A 21066-nucleotide genomic window follows, 5' to 3' on the forward strand; every position below is an offset into this window, starting at 1 on the left:
GAGTGCTGTGCTCACAAGCTTACAATCTATTAAATTATACGTATCAGCTGATTGGTTGTCACAGGCAACTTCTCCACTGGCTCACTTTTCCACACTTTTCACTGTTTCATGAATTGATCCCCTTGTTCTTGCTTCCTCCCCCTCCCCACGCATCTTGGCAAAGCAAAATGAATTACTACTTTAGCGGACTGTCCACCTATACAGTAGTGTGCACTATGCCAACTGTTGTATATTATATAGCATTTTGTCTTCCAATTGATGTAGATTCCATTGCACAATGTCTACCAACCGATGTGATGCCATTACAATGTTGTTGAAAGATTTACACAGAATTGTAATATTTGACCGAAAACAGTATGGGTGCATATTTACATGGACATAATCTTCTCAACATAATCTTCTCAACAGACCATAATAGCAGAGAAGTCATTGATGTGGTGCTATATTGCTAATAAAAAAAATGGGGAGAGTGGGGATATAGGCCTGTACTTTGCAGTCTTTACAAAGGGTGCAAACCGTTGTGTTCTGTCTGGAAAGACACAAATAATTACACTGCCATCTTAACTTGTCCGATATTTAGAATTGATCTGTGACTGTCAGCTTTTTTGTCGGCCTGCAAAGCCTAGGGAAGCCTATTAAGGACATTATGATGCTAGTACCTTTTCTGTCCTCTGATCAGTATCATGGTAGTAGTGACCGGACACTAGAAAAAATGCTTTCTTAGTTATATAAAGCATTATTTCATTATTTGCTAATATTAAAATACAAAAAAAAAAAAAATTCTCTTTTTTAATTTATTTTTTTTATTTCGCATTTTGTGAATTTTTTAAATTAATTTTTTAACAAAAGTGTTACTGCAAGAGCAAATTGGGCTTCCAGTCCCACCATGTCAGTGTGAACTGGAAATGATGAACATCTCTCAACTGTCTTAGTGACTTTTTTATTTTTTATAAATGAGGGGAAACTAGGTTTTCTATCACTTCAACAACATAGCAAAATCACACTATTGCCCAGGCTTATATAAATAGACACATAGTTGTGCATAATATAAATCATTTCCATATCTGTGCATACTAAATATTATACTCTATTTTTGTATGTGACATTACAGAGGTTGGTTACCTTGCATCACTTAATGTCTTTCTATTTTAAGAGTGTTAAAAAAGCATAAAAATTAAGGTAAACATTGATGAAATTCTGTACAATTCCCTAAAGCTTTGGGGGTGATGTTGCTTTCAGCCATTTAGTTACATTATAAATAATTCCACTATGAAATATAAACTTTAAACAGTGTATGTATGTGTATATATACACACACAAAAATACATGGGAGCCAATGCTGTTTGTGCAGTGGGTGTTCAAGCACTCCCAATAATTGTGCTGTCCACATTTGTATGTATGAATAGCATTTTGAGCCAAATGGTGGATGTAACCGAGCACCCTAATAGTTTTGAAAAGTTGGTTCCCATCCGGGAACATAACTTCAGTGGGTGCTGTTGCTATGAGTGCTAGAGCATAATGGGGCCTGCCTCCGGTGTGCATGTCCCCTGCACCCTGCTGAATTCTTCATACATTACAGAAAGGAGCAGTCTTACATTACATGATACAACTAGTTGAATAGAACATATTGAATACATTAGAACATGTAGTATAATTTGTATACTGTCCCGAACTGTCCTTTCTACTAGTCTTGCATTGGATTTTGTGCAGTTGCAGTACTGTATGTATGAGGTCAAGGAGCTTAGTAGGAGTCCACCAAATACATTCTGAGGAGGGCACAGTCTACTAGGTGAGTAGCAGTGGGACTGTGGCATAATATGAACTGGGCACACTACAATGTGGTATAATATGAACTGGAGGAATTGTATGTCATAATGTGAATCTGGCACATTACTATCTGTCATAATGTGAACTGGGGGCTTTACAGTGTGGCATAATGTGACCTCAGGTTCTACTGTATGGCATCATGTGAACTGGGAGCACTATAATGTGGCATAAAATATTCTTGGGGCAGTACAATGTGGCATTATATGTTGTGGGTGCACCATGTTGCACTGTGTGAAAATGAAGTATATTATCAAGTGTGAGCATTTGTGTTGCGTAATGTGAATTACTGCACTACAATTTTGCACAAAATAACTAAGACACTATTATCGATCATAAAATGATCAACCATTACATTTACAAACCTGCAAAATTGTATTTTATGGCACCTATATGTACACAGTTGTGCCAGATATTACAGTGTGTGCATGGATCTTTAAGCAAAGATAATGGCAATGAAAGGAGTATACAAGGTAATTTCATGGGAAAGAATGGGTGGATCATAGCTTTTTTGGCTTAGGAACAGCTAAGCACACTTATGCACCTTGTCTTGCTCCAATGTTCCTACATACACTAGCAGTATTTTAATTTGTAGGATAAGATTCAAAAGAGAAAGAATGTGTTCATGTGTTGTCCCCTGGAGAACAGGGCAGTGGTTGGTGGCTACAAATGTTTCCCATCATATGACATTTAAGCACAAGTAAGTGAAATTGTGCTATGGACTATTCCGCTGCTGTGATTAGATCTGTTAGCTCTTAAAACATTTTGTGAACCCTCCTGTACAATGGGATGTATTGTTAGGTGTGCATAATGACATTAGTTGATGCACAATTTATTATATTTTTTCCCATTTTACTTAGCCTAAAAGCTTTCCCTAAAATAAAATGCATTTGCTATTTGCTGTATGAATAAGTAACAAAGGTCCCATGTGCACAACCCTGTTGCTGTTACAAGTTACAGAATTGGCATAATCACTGAGGGCTGCAGTTGGAACAATTGTTCTCGAGCTGATTGTGCATTATGATGACATCAAGTTTTCTATGCTTTCTATTGTCAGCCTCTGTCCCTATATGTCCTGTTTGTTATGTAACACCTATGCTACAGATGTATTCTGTAAAGAAGACCACGGCTACACTTTTAAACTTGCGTATCATTGCAGTAAGATTTGAGTTCACCTCTGGAGGATAATAGTCCGTGCCCTAATACGCTCAAGTATTATATTAATGTATTTTTAGTGTGATTCAAATTCAGTCTGAGTATTCAGCATACTGTGTTATAAGATCCCTGTGCAGAGTTCTATCAAATGTCAGGATTGATGCTGTCATATTGTGCATATTAGGTCTCTTACACTATTTCCCTCTGGAGAAATGAATATAGTTCTTGAGAAATTGGGAGCCCAGAAACTTGTGATGATGAATTTCTATTTAAATGCATATAGTTCTTCAGGGTATGTTTAATGAGATTTGATGATTCAGTTTGATGATTCAGTAAATTCCATTTATTCCCCCCTAATAATGTATTGCTGGAATATGTAACAATGTGGACGGTTTCAGTACTTGAGACTTTTAGATACTGCACATACTGTGACCCAAGCCAGAGCCCGCCTGGATATGTTTTATATATATATATATATATATAGGCCCTTTACGCTTTTTGAGGAACTTCTTACATAATAATTGTCTGGCTTAATTTTCTCAAGTATTCTAAATGTTTTAAGCGAGTAACCAGAATATTTTGTATGGCATATACATTTTTTTCTATTATGGACTGACATTATTTACTTCTTTTCCTGCAATAGTTTGATTGTTTGCTTTTCAGAAGCACGTAAAATGAGAAAAAAAACATTTTAATACCCATTGCTATTTATCAAATGTGGCAGAATTATTATACTTTTGAGAATGCTACTGTACATCCAAATGTCACACTTGCTGCATCTTTTTATTAGTTTTTCCTGCCTGTGCAAATGAGAGGAAAAGTCTGCGACATTCAATAAGTAGCAACATCAGTTCTCAGACATAAATGCTCTGACTTTAAGGTATCATTTCACATAAAACTAAATGGCAAAGATAGATGTTGTGGTTCTGACCAAAACTGCTGGTGACCTTAGCATGAAAAGAAAACAGCTAGTATAAGCATTTTAAAGGTTACACAATATTCCATGCATTCATCCCTGTCAGCAGTTCAGTAGAGAGAGTCGGAGAGGTTGAGTGTTACTCTGACCCAGAAGTCTCAAGCAGTGGAACTCAATTTCTATGTCTCAATTGTCTGTTTTTAATGAAAAGTCTAAGCAGAAAGCATCATTGCCAGCTGTACCTTGTAATCTGCTACCAGAAAAGCATTTAACTGTTAAATGGGAACTAATCTGTAAAACACAGATAATTCATAACATCTAAAAGGTTTTTCTTTCACTTACTTCTGAATAAATAAATTATTTGAAAGTTTTATTTATGATCAAGCAATAAAGTAAAGGGGCTACTAAATTCTAATTTGTAGCATCTTACATAAAATATAATGTGTTTTTATTAGAGACTAGCTGCTCTTGTTTCAGATTGCAAGTGTGCTGCAATTATGTTTTGTTATGTGTGAACTTATTGTGCATTTATCAAATAACTAGCTGTTCTACCCATTCTTCACATGAGAGTTTTTGATTTTCACAGTTGTAAATATAAATGAATGTTAAAAATTTGGGAAATCTCTATAGAGATGTAAATTTGAGACATCTTAATGTAAGTAATTATAGGAGCATCAGTAGCAGATACAGTAAAAAGTGACAGGATCTTTTTTGTAGTATTAAATTCTACCCACTGGAGGTGCAATCCAACTTTTGATCCAATTGTCCGTTTGGGCGTTATTGTTCACACAACACAAGACACGCATCGGTAATGACATCATTATGTCAACCCCCTTTTCATACCCTTAGGGGAGGTTTATTAAATTCTAAGTATGTAGTTTTCCTATTTCCCACCTGAAGAATACCTACAATATGTTAAATTTCAGCTTCCTAACATATCGGGAAGAGAATTAGTGATGAGTCAGTCAGTGAGTGAGTGAGAGCTTTATACTGTATCGATAGATGAGCGAGTTTGGTTTCTTGGAAACCAACCCCCCCCCCCCCCCCTCCGAATATAACAATTTCCGAGGAGATCCAAGTCCTGGCACGGGTCGCCGTGCCTTTCTCGTATTCGAAAACTACGCCAATCGTCATCCTCCTGGCATCTGATTCTTGCTGGACTTGGTATCCTTAAAAGGCACCGCAAGCCTAGTGCATGCTTAGCTGCACCATACTCCTCTGTAGGGGTTGTATAGGCAGGAACGTGCTAGTGCATGTTACTGGTGCATACTGTATGGGATGTATTTATGTGACCGGCGGTCACATTACCTCCCCCTACGTCCCACGCCCGCACAATCCCGATGGTCAGCATGCCGACCAACAGGGGACTATTTCCACTTTTCCACTTGTGGGTGTCCACGAAACCCATAGCAGCGTGGCCGCAAGGGGCTTGTTGCGCTCCCCCCCCTCCCCCGGGATGCCAGCATTGGTATGCTGACCGGTGGTCTCCTAGCTGCCTGTCACGCCATACACATCCTACTGTGCTACTGGAGCATACTGTTGCTGGGACATACTGTACTACTCTGCTATTGGGGCTTACTTTTACTGGGACATACTGTGCTATTGGGGCATAATAAACTACTGTGCTCTGTCCGACTCCAGACTCAAAAGCTGTGCACTTATTACTAGGGCATATTCAGTGCCGGATTTAGGAGTCAGGCCACCCCTAGGCACAATGATATTGGCCACTCCCCCAAGCACCATGGAGAGGGGCGTGGCCACAGAATAGTACCAATTCACATTACACTGCACCGTAGTGTCAGTCAGTCACTTTATACCACACAGTAGTACACCTTATACACACCAGGAAGAGCCCCTATCACACATTACAGCAGACAGAGTCCCCTTTCACACTGTACGACAGGCAGAGTCCCCTTTCACACTGTACGACAGGCAGAGTCCCCTTTCACACTGTACGACAGGCAGAGTCCCCTTTCACACTGTACGACAGGCAGAGTCCCCTTTCACACTGTACGACAGGCAGAGTCCCCTTTCACACTGTACGACAGGCAGAGTCCCCTTTCACACTGTACAACAGGCAGAGTCCCCTTTCACACTGTACGACAGGCAGAGTCCCCTTTCACACTGTACGACAGGCAGAGTCCCCTTTCACACTGTACGACAGGCAGAGTCCCCTTTCACACTGTACGACAGGCAGAGTCCCCTTTCACACTGTACGACAGGCAGAGTCCCCTTTCACACTGTACGACAGGCAGAGTCCCCTTTCACACTGTACGACAGGCAGAGTCCCCTTTCACACTGTACGACAGGCAGAGTCCCCTTTCACACTGTACGACAGGCAGAGTCCCCTTTCACACTGTACGACAGGCAGAGTCCCCTTTCACACTGTACGACAGGCAGAGTCCCCTTTCACACTGTATGACAGGCAGAGTCCCCTTTTACACATTACGGCAGGCAGAGTCCCCTTTTACACTGTACGACAGGCAGAGTCCCCTTTTACACTGTACGGCAGGCAGAGTCCCCTTTTACACTGTACGGCAGGCAGAGTCCCCTTTTACACTGTACGGCAGGCAGAGTTCCCTTTCACACATTACGGCAGGCAAAGTCCCCCTTTTTACACATTAGGCAGGTAGAGTCCCCCTTTTTACACATTAGGCAGGTAGAGTCCCCCTTTTTACACACTATGGCAGGTAGAGTCCCCCTGTATACACACTATGGCAAGCAGAGTCCCCTTTTTACACATTACGGCTGGCAGAGTCCTCCTTTTTACACATTATGCCAGACAGAGCCCATTTGTGAGTTGAGGTAGCTGGGGCGCTAATGCAGCCTAGTTCAACGTTGAGGGACATCAGCTTCTCTAATGGGGTGGATTGCATGCCACCCCCAGCAGATGCCTCCTCTAGGTATGTGCCTCACATGCCTAGTGGGTAATCCGGCACTGGGCATACTGATTATTAATTATACAAACATACATGTATTGTGACACTGTAGGCGGTTTGTGCTTTGTTGTACATAAAGGAGTCATCTGCCAATCTAGGGGTGCACCAGGCATAACATTTTATATTTATATTTTTATATATATATATATATATATATATATATACTTTACATTTATTTTTTTATTTTTGGGGGGGGTCTAAATCCCAGTGTACGATACAATTATTTTTCTGTGACAGTGTAGGTCAGACCGCAGTGTTTGATCTCGTACACATATCGTGCAACAATGTTGGTGACGTTAAACTGCAGTGTTCGATTACTATTTCTGACTCATACACATATTGTGAAAAAAAGCTAAATTTTCCTGAGATACCCACTGGTAGTGATATAGATGAGTCAGCAAAACCTTATGACATCTGGTCGGGCCTAAAAGAACTGCCTACAATTAGTGAGGTGTCTACTGTGACTCCATATGATTATTTAAGTATCCAAATAGTTATGTCAGACAGTCCATTTTACTACTACCAGGAGAAATAGACAACTTGGGGTCCTTGCACCAACTGGCTTTGCTTTACTTAAGTTGCCCGCCCTCTAGTGTGTACTCAGAAAGAGTTTTCAGCACTGCCATGAACCTTGTCAGAGATCAGCAGGAGATTACTTCCCCCAAAATGTGGAAAAGATGATGTTCATCAAAACAAATAAAAAAATAATCCAAGAGGAAGACCTTTACCGGTAATTATGTCCAAAAAATACAGAGTAATCTGTAATGGTGGATTCCAGTGGGGACAAATGAATATTGTGTGAAGAAGAGGATGTACTGTATACACTGATGGGGATGAGGAATCGTTTGATGGCGACAATGACGGGAAATGCTTTAACTGTAGTCATTTTACAAAACAATAAAGTGATAGCAACTCTCATACAGTATATTGGGGGGAATCCAGTTGTGCCTCACGCCCCCTGCTGGCCGTCTATAGTAATGGGCGTCTATCAGAGAAGTTCAGGAGTTGCTCTGATCAGACGCCCATTAGCCATGTCACATTTTTTTCTCGCAGCCTATGAAGATGCAAGAAAAAAAATTGTGAAAAGTCCATAGTTTTAGTGCCTAAAGTGCCCAAACCCGGACTTTTGACGCCTAATAGAGATAATCTGAACCGGTTGCTTTGAATGGCGTTAAATTCTAATGGAATCTGATTAGATCAACAATTGAATTGCTCTGTTAGATTCCCACTACTATATATTCTCAGCAGGGGGCGTGCGGCACAATTGAATCTCCTCCACCATTGTGTTACTTCAGAATAATTATATCTTAACTTTTCTGATATTGTTCCACTTAGCAGCACGTGGTTATCACAGCAATGGAATGAATGTAGATTCCAACAATCTGGAGTTTAATGGCAAATCTGCAATAAATCCCAGGACCAACAACACCATGGAATAATATTGTATTGTTTTTGGAAATGTATTTACTATAAAAGGGATTAAAAACCTGTACATGTATATAAAATACAATGAGCATCAATTATAATTATTATTATTCACCAATTCCCATAAGGAATAGATAAAGGAATAGCACAACAGTACTCCGAGAGTGCACGCTCTAGTGGTGGTGAGGAACCTTCTAGAATGGGTGGTGACAGGATGCCAACACCAAAGTGTTTTGTATCAAACGTCTTCACGGATGTGATTTCTATATATATATTTATATATAATATTGCATTATGGGCTGATCTAGAAAAAGCTTTGTAATGCAATTTGTTTGTATTGTATCAAACAGGACTTTACTGTAGTTTATCGGCCCTTTAGCAAATAATGATATCACTAGATTGTCTCTTTGTTTGGCCATTGAGTTTTTATAGTTATCAATCATTTAATATTTTTTTTTTATGTATGTTTGTATGTCCCCGGAAAGAAAGAAATTTTCTGAATAGAAACATAAGAACAAAAAAAGAAGATAAGGTGAACCCTATGTGCAGTTTTATTATCAAGGCTGAACTAGTAAAACTCTGAGAGTTGTCAGGTTATTTCAAGAAGTGGGAGAAGGGAAGAGTGCCAGAAGTGAGATAGGGTGGGTGTTAGAGCCCTGGGGGGAATAGGAGTATGGATTGTTGGGTGTCTATAGAGTTTTAATTAATTAGATCTAAAGAAAAAGGAAACATTATGAGATTATAATGGCCCTCAGGCATTTAACAACAACTTTGCTGTACTAAATAATTGCAATTATGTATTTCATACAGTAGGAATACCATAAATAGTTGACCAAAGCTGCAAGGAAGCCTTCATTGACATATTGACAGGTAGCTGCTAAGTTTATGTGGTGAATGAGTTTGGATTGATGTCTAGCCATGCCTGGGGGAACCAGGGCAACAGGTACTATCTATGAGATATAGGAAGATTGATTTAAAGAATATGGAGTATCAGGATCCCAAACGGTTCATGTTTTCCAGGTCTCCTCAAGTGAAATAATTAGCTCCACTTGTGAATCTTTAAAATGTGTCAGTGAGTATTGAATACACTTGTGCGCCTGCTAAGTGACCTGGGAAATGTCAGTGGGTAATGAATACACCTGTGCGCCTGCTAAGTGACCTGGGAAATGTGTCAGTGGGTAATGAATACACCTGTGCAGCTGCTAGGTGACCTGGGAAATGTGTCAGTGAGTAATGAATACACCTGTGCGCCTGCTAAGTGACCTGGGAAATGTGTCAGTGAGTAATGAATATATCTGTGTGCCTGCTAGGTGACCTGCAGGGCCGACCCTAGACATAGGCAAACTAGGCAAATGCCTAGGGCATTAGGAACGCCTAGGAGCACAAGCAGCTTCTGCTCAAAATGATATGCAGCATGCCTATATTCTCCAATAAAACTTCTGTTTGACTGAAAGTCCACACAAGAGTAAATTAAATACTGTAAGCTTGTGATTCCCATCCATTGTATTAGTGCATATTTTATGTGTTATGACATCAGGCAGGATGGTTTTGTGAAATTATGCAACAGTTTAAACTCCTAAAATAAATATGCAAAATAAAAGTGATGATACCATTTCCTTTGAAATTTACTTCCCCTTAATCATAACACAGGTTGAGTCTCCCATATCCAAAATATGGAATATTCCGAAATACAGAATTTTTAGCACACAACTAAGATTTCTGATGGCTTAGTGTACACAAAATTTGTTTAATATCAAAAATGTATTAATAATATTGTATAAAATGACCTTCAGGCTATGGTTATAACTTATAAGGTGTATATGAGACATAAATCCACTCTGTGTTCAGGCTTGTGTCCCATCCCCAAGATATCTCATTATAGTATGCAAATATTCCAAAATGCAGGAAAATCCAATATCCAAAATACTTCTGGTTCCAAGCATTTTAGATATGGGATACTCAACCTATAGTGGTGTAACATAATAAACTGAATCGAATGCCGTTCTGTTGCTAGGTGAGTTCAGACACCAAAAAGATTTCTAACTGTTGATGTATAGAAGTGTAGTTGAAAGAGGTAAACAAAATGACGGGTTACTTCATCTCTACAAAAGTGTAAGCGGTAGCCTCTTCTCTACCATCGTCCTAGCCCCATAGCAACATATATGCCAACTAACCCTAATTTTCATGGGTAGTTCCAGAATTCAACTATTTGATCCAAGAAACATACTCGTTTTACAGACTACATTAATTTTTAAGCTTCATTTATTGTTATTATAAATTATCGAATAATTTTATTTATTCTCTTTTTATTTTTCACTATGTATTCTTATTTTCTGGCCTTATATTTTTGATAAAGATATGTATATTCAAATGTAAATGTATTAAACTTTCAGCGAATATCTCATAATAGTGTGCCATTCTGTTGAAATGAATGAATATATATATATATAATTTTATTTTCAACAATTAATGGGGATCATGTTTACAAGCTATGTACAGTATCAGAATGTTTATAAGCTATGTACAGTATCAGATAGAATGTTTACAAGCAATGTACAGTATCGGTTAGAATGTGTGCACGCTATGTACAGTATTAGAATGTTTACAAGCTATGTACAGTATCAGAATGTTTACAAGCTATGTACAGTATCGGATAGGATGTTTACAAGCTATGTACATTATCAGATAGAATGTTTACAAGCTATGTACAGTATCGGATAGGATGTTTACAAGCTATGTACAGTATCGGATAGCTATGTACAGTATCGGATAGAATGTTTACAAGCTATGTACAGTATTGGATAGCATGTTTACAAGCTATGTACAATGTCAGAATGTTTATAAGCTATGTACAGTATCAGATAGAATGTTTACAAGCAATGTACAGTATCGGTTAGAATGTGTACACGCTATGTACAGTATTAGAATGTTTACAAGCTATGTACAGTATCAGAATGTTTACAAGCTATGTACAGTATCGGATAGGATGTTTACAAGCTATGTACAGTATCAAATTGAATGTTTACAAGCTATGTACAGTATCGGATAGGATGTTTACAAGCTATGTACAGTATCGGATAGCTATGTACAGTATCGGATAGAATGTTTACAAGCTATGTACAATGCCAGGTATCAGGAATTCAGTTTCAGTGAAACCAAACTTGTAATACTACTTATGTTTTATTGTGATAATTTGCATGTGATTGCAGATACGTCTCTAATATAATAACCATGTTCTGTTAATAAGATAAGATACAACACTTCTGAGAAAGCTAAATATAAAAAATACACTTTGTACTTTCTAGGAGATTACTTATGCTGTTAAATGGGTAATTAATTTGATGTTTTATTAATGTACCTCATTTTTTATAGAAGGATGGAAATTTGAAAGTTGATGCATCAGTAGCTTTACAGCTATAGATACTACATTTTACGTGATCATGGATAAAAAATGTTTTCTTGTTTAGGGGTGTAAACTACAGTTTTTATCTGATTTCTATATCCCTGCTATTAAGAAGAGTCTAAGGCAGAAGATATCACATATCACCTGGGTATGGCAAACACTACAGACCACAGTACCCATTATTCTCACTGGGGGCTGTGGTCTGTACCAGTTTACCAAGATCCAAAAAGCTCAGCTTGGTCCCGATAGCTACCAGCATCTTCAGGTGGTGTTATCTGCTCCAACCCAATGGGAGGGCATTGCCATAGAGGGATCTTCTGATGTGCACTGCCAGGGCTAGCAGAAAAGAGATATCAGAGCCACAGTCACAGCAGGAGTTTTTGTTACATACCTCCATACAAATCATTCCTTATTGCTGTGACATGTGATGATAAGACAGAACACTTGCCAATGCCCCACTGCCGCCTTATTTATTGTTTTGAATGGATGAGAAATGGTTTTATTTGAAAGAGGGTCTGTTGTGTATCCAATGTGTATGAAATAAAACTCAGATCCTGCTGAGTCCTGCTGGCAGAGCACCTCACTGTAATGCACAATGGAACGTTTCATCTTTGGTCTACGTTACTTAAATATATATACACCACTTTTCCTTTTACTAGCACACAATAAAAAAAAGTGTTTAAATAAGAAATAATGTTAAACTGGCCCCTTGTAAAGGATTATTATATGTTACATAGTAATATATATCTGCGTTAGTGTATATATATTTTATCTATTTAATGGTAATTTATATTTCTAAAGCCGTACATTTAACCAGCTCTACAGCTATTTCTGTCTTTAATGCAAGAGTAGAATAGTGATATGATGGTCACGCAAGGCTAATGTTGTCACGCTTCCGTTGTTTTCAGGTTTCTTCTCTCCGTGGAAAAGTTCCAAGCCTGTAAGTTCTTTTTTTATTTATATTAAACTTGGTGATGTAGATTTGTCATGACTTGTGATTACACACTTTGTTTCAGAGAAACGTCAATATTGATGTGATTTGCTGCATTGTGTTTAAGCTGTTTTCTAGGGACAGCAATGTTATCTTCCAGTACAGTTTTCCAGCCATGTGTGTTAGTAAATGTAAAATTCAGACAAAAATAAATGTTGTACAGCCGATAAAGGGCAGTTAGATTCCATTTGAAAAATTGTTACGTTGTTACAGTAGATAAACATGCTTGAAGGTGTATGGTTATTCTGTTACCCACTTAAATGAATGAGAGTTGCTAATTGGTTTTGAGTTGTATTTTAGCCTACTGGCATGATGCATTCATTATTAGATTGACCAGAAATGGATAGCTAGTAGCTCTCAGAGTCCTTCTGAGCATATTACTGTCATCAGTGTGACCAGTTTGCATTTCGGCATTCATGCAGATTATGAAGATTAAGTAGAAAGTGTTTGAATGGTGTTGATGTCATTTCTGTAGATTAACAAGGTAGCCATATGATGACCTATCACTGAGCTTCATAGATACTTCTTGCTGGTGCTTTGATAACATAATGTGAGTCTTCTGGTGTTACCACGTCTGATGCCACTTTAAAAATATAATGTTGACTCATATTGATATATACAATTATGTATAAATGAATTTCTGGGAAATACTTTACAGATTATTGAGATGCATGATGGTCTGATCCAGCACCATAATGTCTTGTCAGTGGTGTCCAAAATAGTTAATAAAAAAAATCTAATTTTGTATTATAACTTTGTGACAAATGTGTCATTGGGTGGTGACAGCATTCAGTTGCAGTTTTGGGATTATATTTGAATAGTTTATGGCTGAAGTGTTTTGTGATCCTATCTCAATTTCTGCTTTTAAGATGTCTAAAATGAATTTGTCTACTTGTGTTTATTGGCCTTCACTTTACTGATATGATCAAGTCGGAATTTGTAATACCATGTGGAAGTACTGAAGAAGCTATTGTAAATGAGTTTTATAATATTTAAAGATTGGTCCGATAGATGATAGGCTGATAGATCCAGTTTTAAAGATTGATCCGACAGATGATAGTCTGATAGATCAAGCAAATGTAAATGCTCCTCAGCTGTAGCAGAAATTGATGATCAGATTTATAGGTCATAACATTGTAGTTCATCCCTACATTTTATGATAGAATTCTGTGTTGTGCGGATGGAAATGCCCTTTCTTAACCATATAGTTACAACTGTTTTTACTATTAAATGCATGATGACCAGCACTGTTGCATGGAAGAATTGATCAAGACGTAAATTCTGTTGTTGTGTTGTAGATGATGGAACGGTGGGAGAATCAAGGAAGCCCCCAAACTAGTTTATCAGCACCATCATTACCACCAAATCTTCCATACCCGCCAACGCTACATAGAAGCTCATTTCCTGATTCTACAGATGCCTTTGATCCAAGAAAACCTGACCCCTATGAACTCTATGAGAAATCAAGAGCAATTTATGAAAGTAGGCGTAAGTAAATTACTAAATGCTAAAATAAATCTAGAAAATATACCAGCTGCATATAAATAACACCTGATTGTGACAGTATTTCTGTAACAGCATACAACCATTTCTGCGTTGTAAATAAACAACTGAATTGTAACTGCTTTGTTTAAACATACACTTTCTATAATTAATGCATTTACTTTAACGCAAACCTTTGATTGGAAAATTATTTTGAAATTCTTTTTTATTTGTTGCAGCTATGGTTGTTACACTAAAAAGATTCAAGTGCTCATTTAGGTGTGAAAGCACACATTGCTTATGTTTGCTTTGTTCTAATTAGAGGAAAAAGACGTCACCTAAGTTTGCAGAGATGTCCTTATTCATTTGTGTATTTTTATTTTGTATTTTTATTTTATGTTGGTATTGAATCTTTGCTCCTAACACTATGTACTTAATGCTTTCCTTTATAGGAATTATTTATGTGTTGCAGTAGCTAACCAAAATCTTACTCTAAACACAACTCCTCCACATTACATTGAGTAGCTGGTTTCCCCAATGACTGTAGGAGGTGTTTGGTTGTCTGTTTGTATCAAGGCCATTACTAGGTGTGTGCAGAGTGTGCTCCACACATAGCGCTGCAGGGTAGGGGCGCTGTAAGCAGCACTTGTCAATTATTAATTATCTAATTATTTTCACTTCTTGCTTCCTCCCTTTTTGAAGCCCAGCATCTCCTGACAACCCCTTTCTCCTACCCCCATCCCTTTTGTCGCTAATACCTACACAGCACTCATGGATTGACTTGATAGCTCTTTGTTGTTCAGTCGCACTGTCCTTTATTACATTTCAGGATGCTGATGTGCCCAGGATTCAAACCCATGGCCTATAACATTGCAGGGGACACTCTATTCATTGAGCTATCTGCCCTTGCATAGAAAGTTAGAGAATTCCAAGGTGGAGAGTTTTAACTATTTGAAACCTATCATGAACTTTGTGGATGTGGTGATCAGCTTGGCAGATCTATGTAATGTGTGGCTGCTAGGGATTGGATGTGTGGCTGCACACTGCATGGATCTGCTTGATTATATATATGTGTGTGTGTGTGTGTGTGCGTGCGTGCGTGCGTGCGTGCGTGCGTGCGTGTGTGTGTGTGTGTGTGTGTGTGTGTGTGTGTGTGTGTAAAGGGGCATCATAGCATGGGCTTTCTCTGGGGTCAGTTTTGTCATGTCTCTTCCCCTCGAGGCATGCGCCTTATGTCCCTATTGGAAAAATGAGTAGGGGGCGCCAATTCTCTTTCTGGTGCATGGCTCCCTGTTTGGAACTCTTTTGATACCGAATCTCTATAAAAGATTTCACCCTTGGCTATATATACAGTATGTTAGATGGAAATAAGCTTCCAGTATATTTACTAAAGGATGTTGGGCTTCCAGGGTTAAAACACACATTTACTAGCAGATGATTTTTTTTATATTAATTTGAACTGTTAGTAAATGTGTGTTTTAACCCTGGAAGCCCAACATCGATTTAAGATCGGTCTTAAATCATTCTGAAATCAACCAAAATCAACCTTTAGTTAATATACCCCCTAGTTTCTCCTGTTATTTAAGAAGACAAAGTGTGTTGGCATGGGGATAAAGTAGGCTAAAATCAAAATGTCACAATGACACATTTTATATGACAACTATGAAACATTTCTATTATAGTCAGGTACCATCAGGTCCACCAAAATGCAAGTTGATTTATTTAAAGGTTACTATTTGATAGATATAAAGATGGGTGCTATAATCATGGGTATCCAGGGATGTTTATATATACGCATAATAGGTCTGATTCTGAGTCGGGGGCAAAGCGGCCGTAAGTACTGACAGCAAAGGCATTCAGATTCACTACATCTACGCTAATCTGAGTATCCATACAGCTTGATGCGTATGGTTGCATCATCCACTGTTTTTCTGTCCACAGCCACAAACATCACGATTAGTATCAGCACTTTAGCCTACCCCGTGCTGGGTGCAAATTATCTGTTTGAAACAGGCATCCCTGCTCTGTATGCACGCCTCACACCCACGTCACTTCCAAAAGGCTGGCAAAATCAAGGAGCAAAAGAGGCAGTGGCTGCTCCTTGTTAGGACTGCAGCACAGTGCAAAATTCACATAGGGAAGGCACACCAACTGCCAAACATCGCAGTCCAGGACTCACTGTCAGTTGGGGTGGCTCCCATATGAATTTTGGACTGTGCTGCATCCCCACCTCTGAAGCCACCACTGAAAAGAGGTATTGACTATTGCCCACCAGATTTAGTATTATTAGGTTATATGTACAAATACCCTAATAGAGCATCTGTATCTATGTCTAAGAAAGTTATAAGGTTCCTTTTTCAGATTGGCAAATCTCCTTTTTTTACCTAATTGCTTGACAAAATGAATCCTAACATGTACTTAGTGAAATTTAAAAAAAAAAATATATAAATCAAGCTTTAAAGGCTCAGTCCACCCTAAAAAAGAAAGCCTGCTGTCACGATCCGGGTACTGAGACACCGCTTTCTACCTGTTAGGTGCCTCCTGAGGTGGTCTCAGCAAGCCAGGGCCGGGCCTTAGTTTGTCTATTGCCTGCAGCGCTGGTTTCAGCGGCCACCTCAGTATATGTACTCACGGATGTGCGGCGCTTTCGGCCCCGCCGCGGCCGTCCCTGCCGCGCCTGTGGTCCACTGCTGGATGTGCGTCCTTGTGTGCCTCGGCCGCTGCTCTCGTCTATGCGGCCGCGGTGCGCGTTGGGCGCATGGAGTCTTTTGTGCTGCGGCCTCCGCCACCATTGTTGTTTGCACATGTTTCCCAGTGCTTAGTTCCCCTTCAGATTCTGTCAATGGGCACGACCATCTTGGACTCTGGTCACATGTTGTCAGTTCACCTATCCGTAGTGCTACTGGAGCCAGGGAGTAATTGCCAGCCAATCCCTGCTGTCCAGCAGGTATAAATATCCTGTCCCTGCACCCAGAAGGCGTCAGTGCTTCAATTGTCCCTCCAGTGTTTCCAGTGTGCAGTTCTCTGTGGATTCTCCTGTGGTCTTCTTCTGCATTACAGTCTGACTCCCCGGTGATTCCCTTCTGCTGTGCAGCTCCAGTTTCCCAGTGACCAAACCCTGTGGTGCAACCAGTCTCCTTTGCTCCCGCAAAAAAATTATATATCAAGTATATAATAAACAGGCGCTGAAATGAGTAGTTCCTCCAAGCTACTGTAGGTAGGAGGAAGTCAATCTCCTTAACGAAAGTAACAAAAAAATAAAAATTACAGCGCTTATACAACTGATGCTAATAATGTATAAATTTAATAATTACAACATACTGAATTACCAAGCATATATAAAAAAATTGATGATAAAAATAAAAATGCTCATAGACCAATTCATGGACATACACTATGCTCCTCAAAATTGACCTTAATAAGGCAAAGGTCCATATGTTAGTATTCGGACACAGAGTCTAAATTAGGCCAGGACTAATGTAGTTTGTTACCCAACATGTGTTCCAATGCAGGGATCTGGAATGGATTCTGGTTCACAGTCTGTTATAATGACGCTGTAATGTCCTGCACACTGTGTTCCACTTTGGATGAATCCTGGAAGTTATTCCTTGTTGGACCAAATGGAATCGGGATCCTGGTTCACTTTTAGCATAGAGGTGGGTCGTCCTGGATTTGGAGCCAGTGAGGTTTGCCTTAAATGACGTCCAATGGTCTGGAGCAATGTTTCCTTACGCGTTTCGCCGCTCCAGGCAGCTTTGTCAAAGGGTAATATGGTGTTCAAGTTTTACCCCTTTTTATAGGGGAAATGATGTCATCAATTAATTTGCATAAACAATCAATTAAAACCAAGCATCATAATTTCAAATCTTAAATTACGCAGAAACAGCAGAGACTAAAAAATAAAAACACTCATGAAATAATGTTCACCAAACTATTCATAGATCCCTTAAAAAAACCTTTTGTTTACATTCCAATAATCAGTCGTGTGATCGTATTGCCGATCACATGACACCGCTCTGAGTGACTTCCTATAAGGCTGTCTGTTCATAGGGACAGCCATCCGTCACTCAGCACATCCAGCCCCACTCACAAATCACGTGGGTATACAATAAAGGAAGTGACCCGCTTCTATAACTACGGAGCCGTCACTTCCTGATGCGCATGTTATTCGCGTTGCTGGGGAACACAGAGGTGACGAAAAATGGGAGGATTCTCTTCGGCTACATGTACGATCACCGGAAGTGACCTATTTCTATGGCAACAGAGCCGTCATGTCCTGGTGCGCACTGTTGTTAGCAACCATCTATAATACCGGAAGTGACCCGTTTCTATAGCAATGGAGCCGTCACTTCCTGATGTACGCTATTACTAGCTTTTATACCATTATCAAGAGGCACAGAAAAAACTAACTAAAAGTGGGAGGATTCTTTTCAGTTGCACGTGCGGTCACCGGAAGTGACCTGCTTCTATGGCAACGAAGCCATCACATCCTGGTGCGCACTATTATTAGCAACCTTAATGAAGAATAAAGGAAAACATATCTAAATTGAATCATTAAAAAATTTATTCATATTGCACTTTCAGTAAAATACTCATTAAGATTAGAATTTGGATATTAAACTGTGGTCCAAAATATATGACAGAAACCACTACATACAAAGCACGTAGACCATCTCTTTGAGAAGGTTAAAGTATAGGAAGGCGTCAGTGCTTCAATTGTCCCTCCAGTGTTTCCAGTGTGCAGTTCTCTGTGGATTCTCCTGTGGTCTTCTTCTGCATTACAGTCTGACTCCCCGGTGATTCCCTTCTGCTGTGCAGCTCCAGTTTCCCAGTGACCAAACCCTGTGGTGCAACCAGTCTCCTTTGCTCCCGCACCCAGTTCTATAGTTTCTATACTCTGGCTTTCCAGCAGCCATTCTCCAGCTACATTTACAGTATTCCTGCGAACCCCAGCTTCTCCTACAGTGTTCCTGCGAACCCCAGCTTCTCTTACAGTGTTCCTGCGAACCCCAGCCTCGTCTACAGTGTTCCTACAAATCCCAGCTTCATCTTTTGTTTCCCTGCGCACCCCTGCTTCATTTCTCATTTATTCACGAACTCTATTATTATTTACTGTTTCACCTGCCTTCCCCAGCATCACGTTTTACCTCACCTGGGTTCCTAAGTATTATACAGAACTTTTAGTTATTCCTTGGATTACTGGTCATAACCAGCTGTGTTCCCAATTCTTACCATTGACGTTTATTTTTCTTTACACCTTATATGACTTTTTATTCAATAAATACCCTCAAAGACATTCTCAGTTGTTGTGGTCACGCCTTCGGGCATTTACTGCTACTGTCCTAACGCATGTCCAGGAGGCTACTTTCTATCCGTCAGCCCCTACAACTGAGGCTTCCAGCTACCAGCACCAGCCCTCAATCGTGACAGTAAGCACTGACCTAATGGATCCGGTCGGAGACCAAGTCCAAGGGACAAGGCCGATGCAAGAACTGGCAGCCCACCTAGAACATCAGGAGGCTGTGCAAGGCCATGTAATTAGATGTCTCCAGGACCTCACCTCCCGACTGGATGAGATTCAAGCTACCTTCCGTGGGTCAGGGGCATCCAGTATGCCGACGGTAGTAGCTCCGGTGGTATCCCCACCCACCATACCCAGTTCTCCTTCACGTCTCCACTTGCCGACACCTGCCAAATATGATGGATCCCCAAAAGCCTGCAGGGGTTTCCTAAACCAGTGCAAGATCCACTTTGAGTTGCAGCCCAGCAGTTTTCTTAGAGACCACACTAAAGTGGTGTACATCATCTCTCTACTCAGTGGCTCCGCCCTTGACTGGGCATCACCCCTATGGGAAAAATCAGATGTCTTGCTGTCATCCTATTCTGACTTTGTGGCAAAATTCAGACGTATTTTTGATGAGCCAGGTCGAGTGTCGTCAGCTTCTTCTGAGATCCTTCAGCTTCGTTAGGGGACACGAACTGTCGGCCAGTATTTAGTACAATTCCAGACGCTAGCATCTGAAGTCTCTTGGAATGAGGAAGCCCTCTATGCAGCTTTCTGGCAAGGCCTGTCTGAACGTATCAAAGATGAGCTCGCCACTAGAGACTTACCCTCGAAACTGAATGAGCCCATATCACTCTGCACTAAAGTTGACCTACGGTTCCGCGAAAGGGCTATAGAGCGAGGCAGGTCCTCTGTTCATAAGACTCCTTCTGCTCCGCCTCCTCGTCAGCCGTCTCCACCTAAAGACGAACCTATGCAGATAGGTCATTCACGACAGTCTCCCGCAGAGCGCAGAAGACGTTTATCCAACCACCTGTGCCTATATTGTGCTGCACCTTCCCACCTCATTAACGCCTGTCCCGAGCATCCGGGAAACTCCAAATCCTAGCCCGCCAAGGAGAGGGTCGGCTAGGAGTAATGTATTCCTCTCCGTGTTCAAGTGACTGTAACCTCTCAGTTTCCCTCCAGGTGGCTCAGCGTTCCAAGAATCTCATTGCCTTATTGGATTCAGGAGCAGCCGGAAACTTTATTACTGAGAAGTTCGTTAAGCAGTGGTCTCTACCCACTGAGAGACTGTCATCACCTATTTCCTTAACTGCCGTGGACGGCAGTAGGATTCCTGATGCGGTGATTACCTCTAAGACCCTACCTATCTGTCTGAGGGTAGGGATCCTGCACACAGAGTTCATTTCCTTTCTGGTTATCCCAAGGGCCACTCATCCTGTGATTCTAGGCCTTCCATGGCTTCGTCTGCATAATCCCCAAGTTGATTGGAAGACGACCCATATCCTGGCGTGGGGTCCTTCCTGTTCCAAGACATGTCTACAGAAAGTACTTCCAGTTTGCAAATCCTCCTCTAAGTCTTCTGATGTTCCACCTTCTCCTTATCAAGACTTTACCGATGTTTTCAGCTAGTCATCAGCCAAT

General features: G+C 40.2%; 1 protein-coding gene across 12 annotated transcripts in view; it reads left to right on the top strand.

The window, feature by feature from the left end:
* The window catches only part of MAGI2 (membrane associated guanylate kinase, WW and PDZ domain containing 2), a 1309326-nt gene that overhangs the window by 1105417 nt on the left and 182843 nt on the right, over nt 1-21066 (top strand). For 11 of the 12 annotated variants that reach the window (XM_063926958.1, XM_063926960.1, XM_063926965.1 and 8 more), the window contains 2 exons: nt 12571-12602; nt 13952-14141. In XM_063926958.1, coding sequence (XP_063783028.1) covers nt 12571-12602; nt 13952-14141 — 222 coding nt within the window. The remainder of the gene's footprint in view (nt 1-12570; nt 12603-13951; nt 14142-21066) is intronic. The other variant, XM_063926956.1, reaches the window with a different exon arrangement.

This window comes from Pseudophryne corroboree, chromosome 6 (assembly GCF_028390025.1).
Source record: "Pseudophryne corroboree isolate aPseCor3 chromosome 6, aPseCor3.hap2, whole genome shotgun sequence".
Classification (NCBI taxonomy): domain Eukaryota; kingdom Metazoa; phylum Chordata; class Amphibia; order Anura; family Myobatrachidae; genus Pseudophryne; species Pseudophryne corroboree.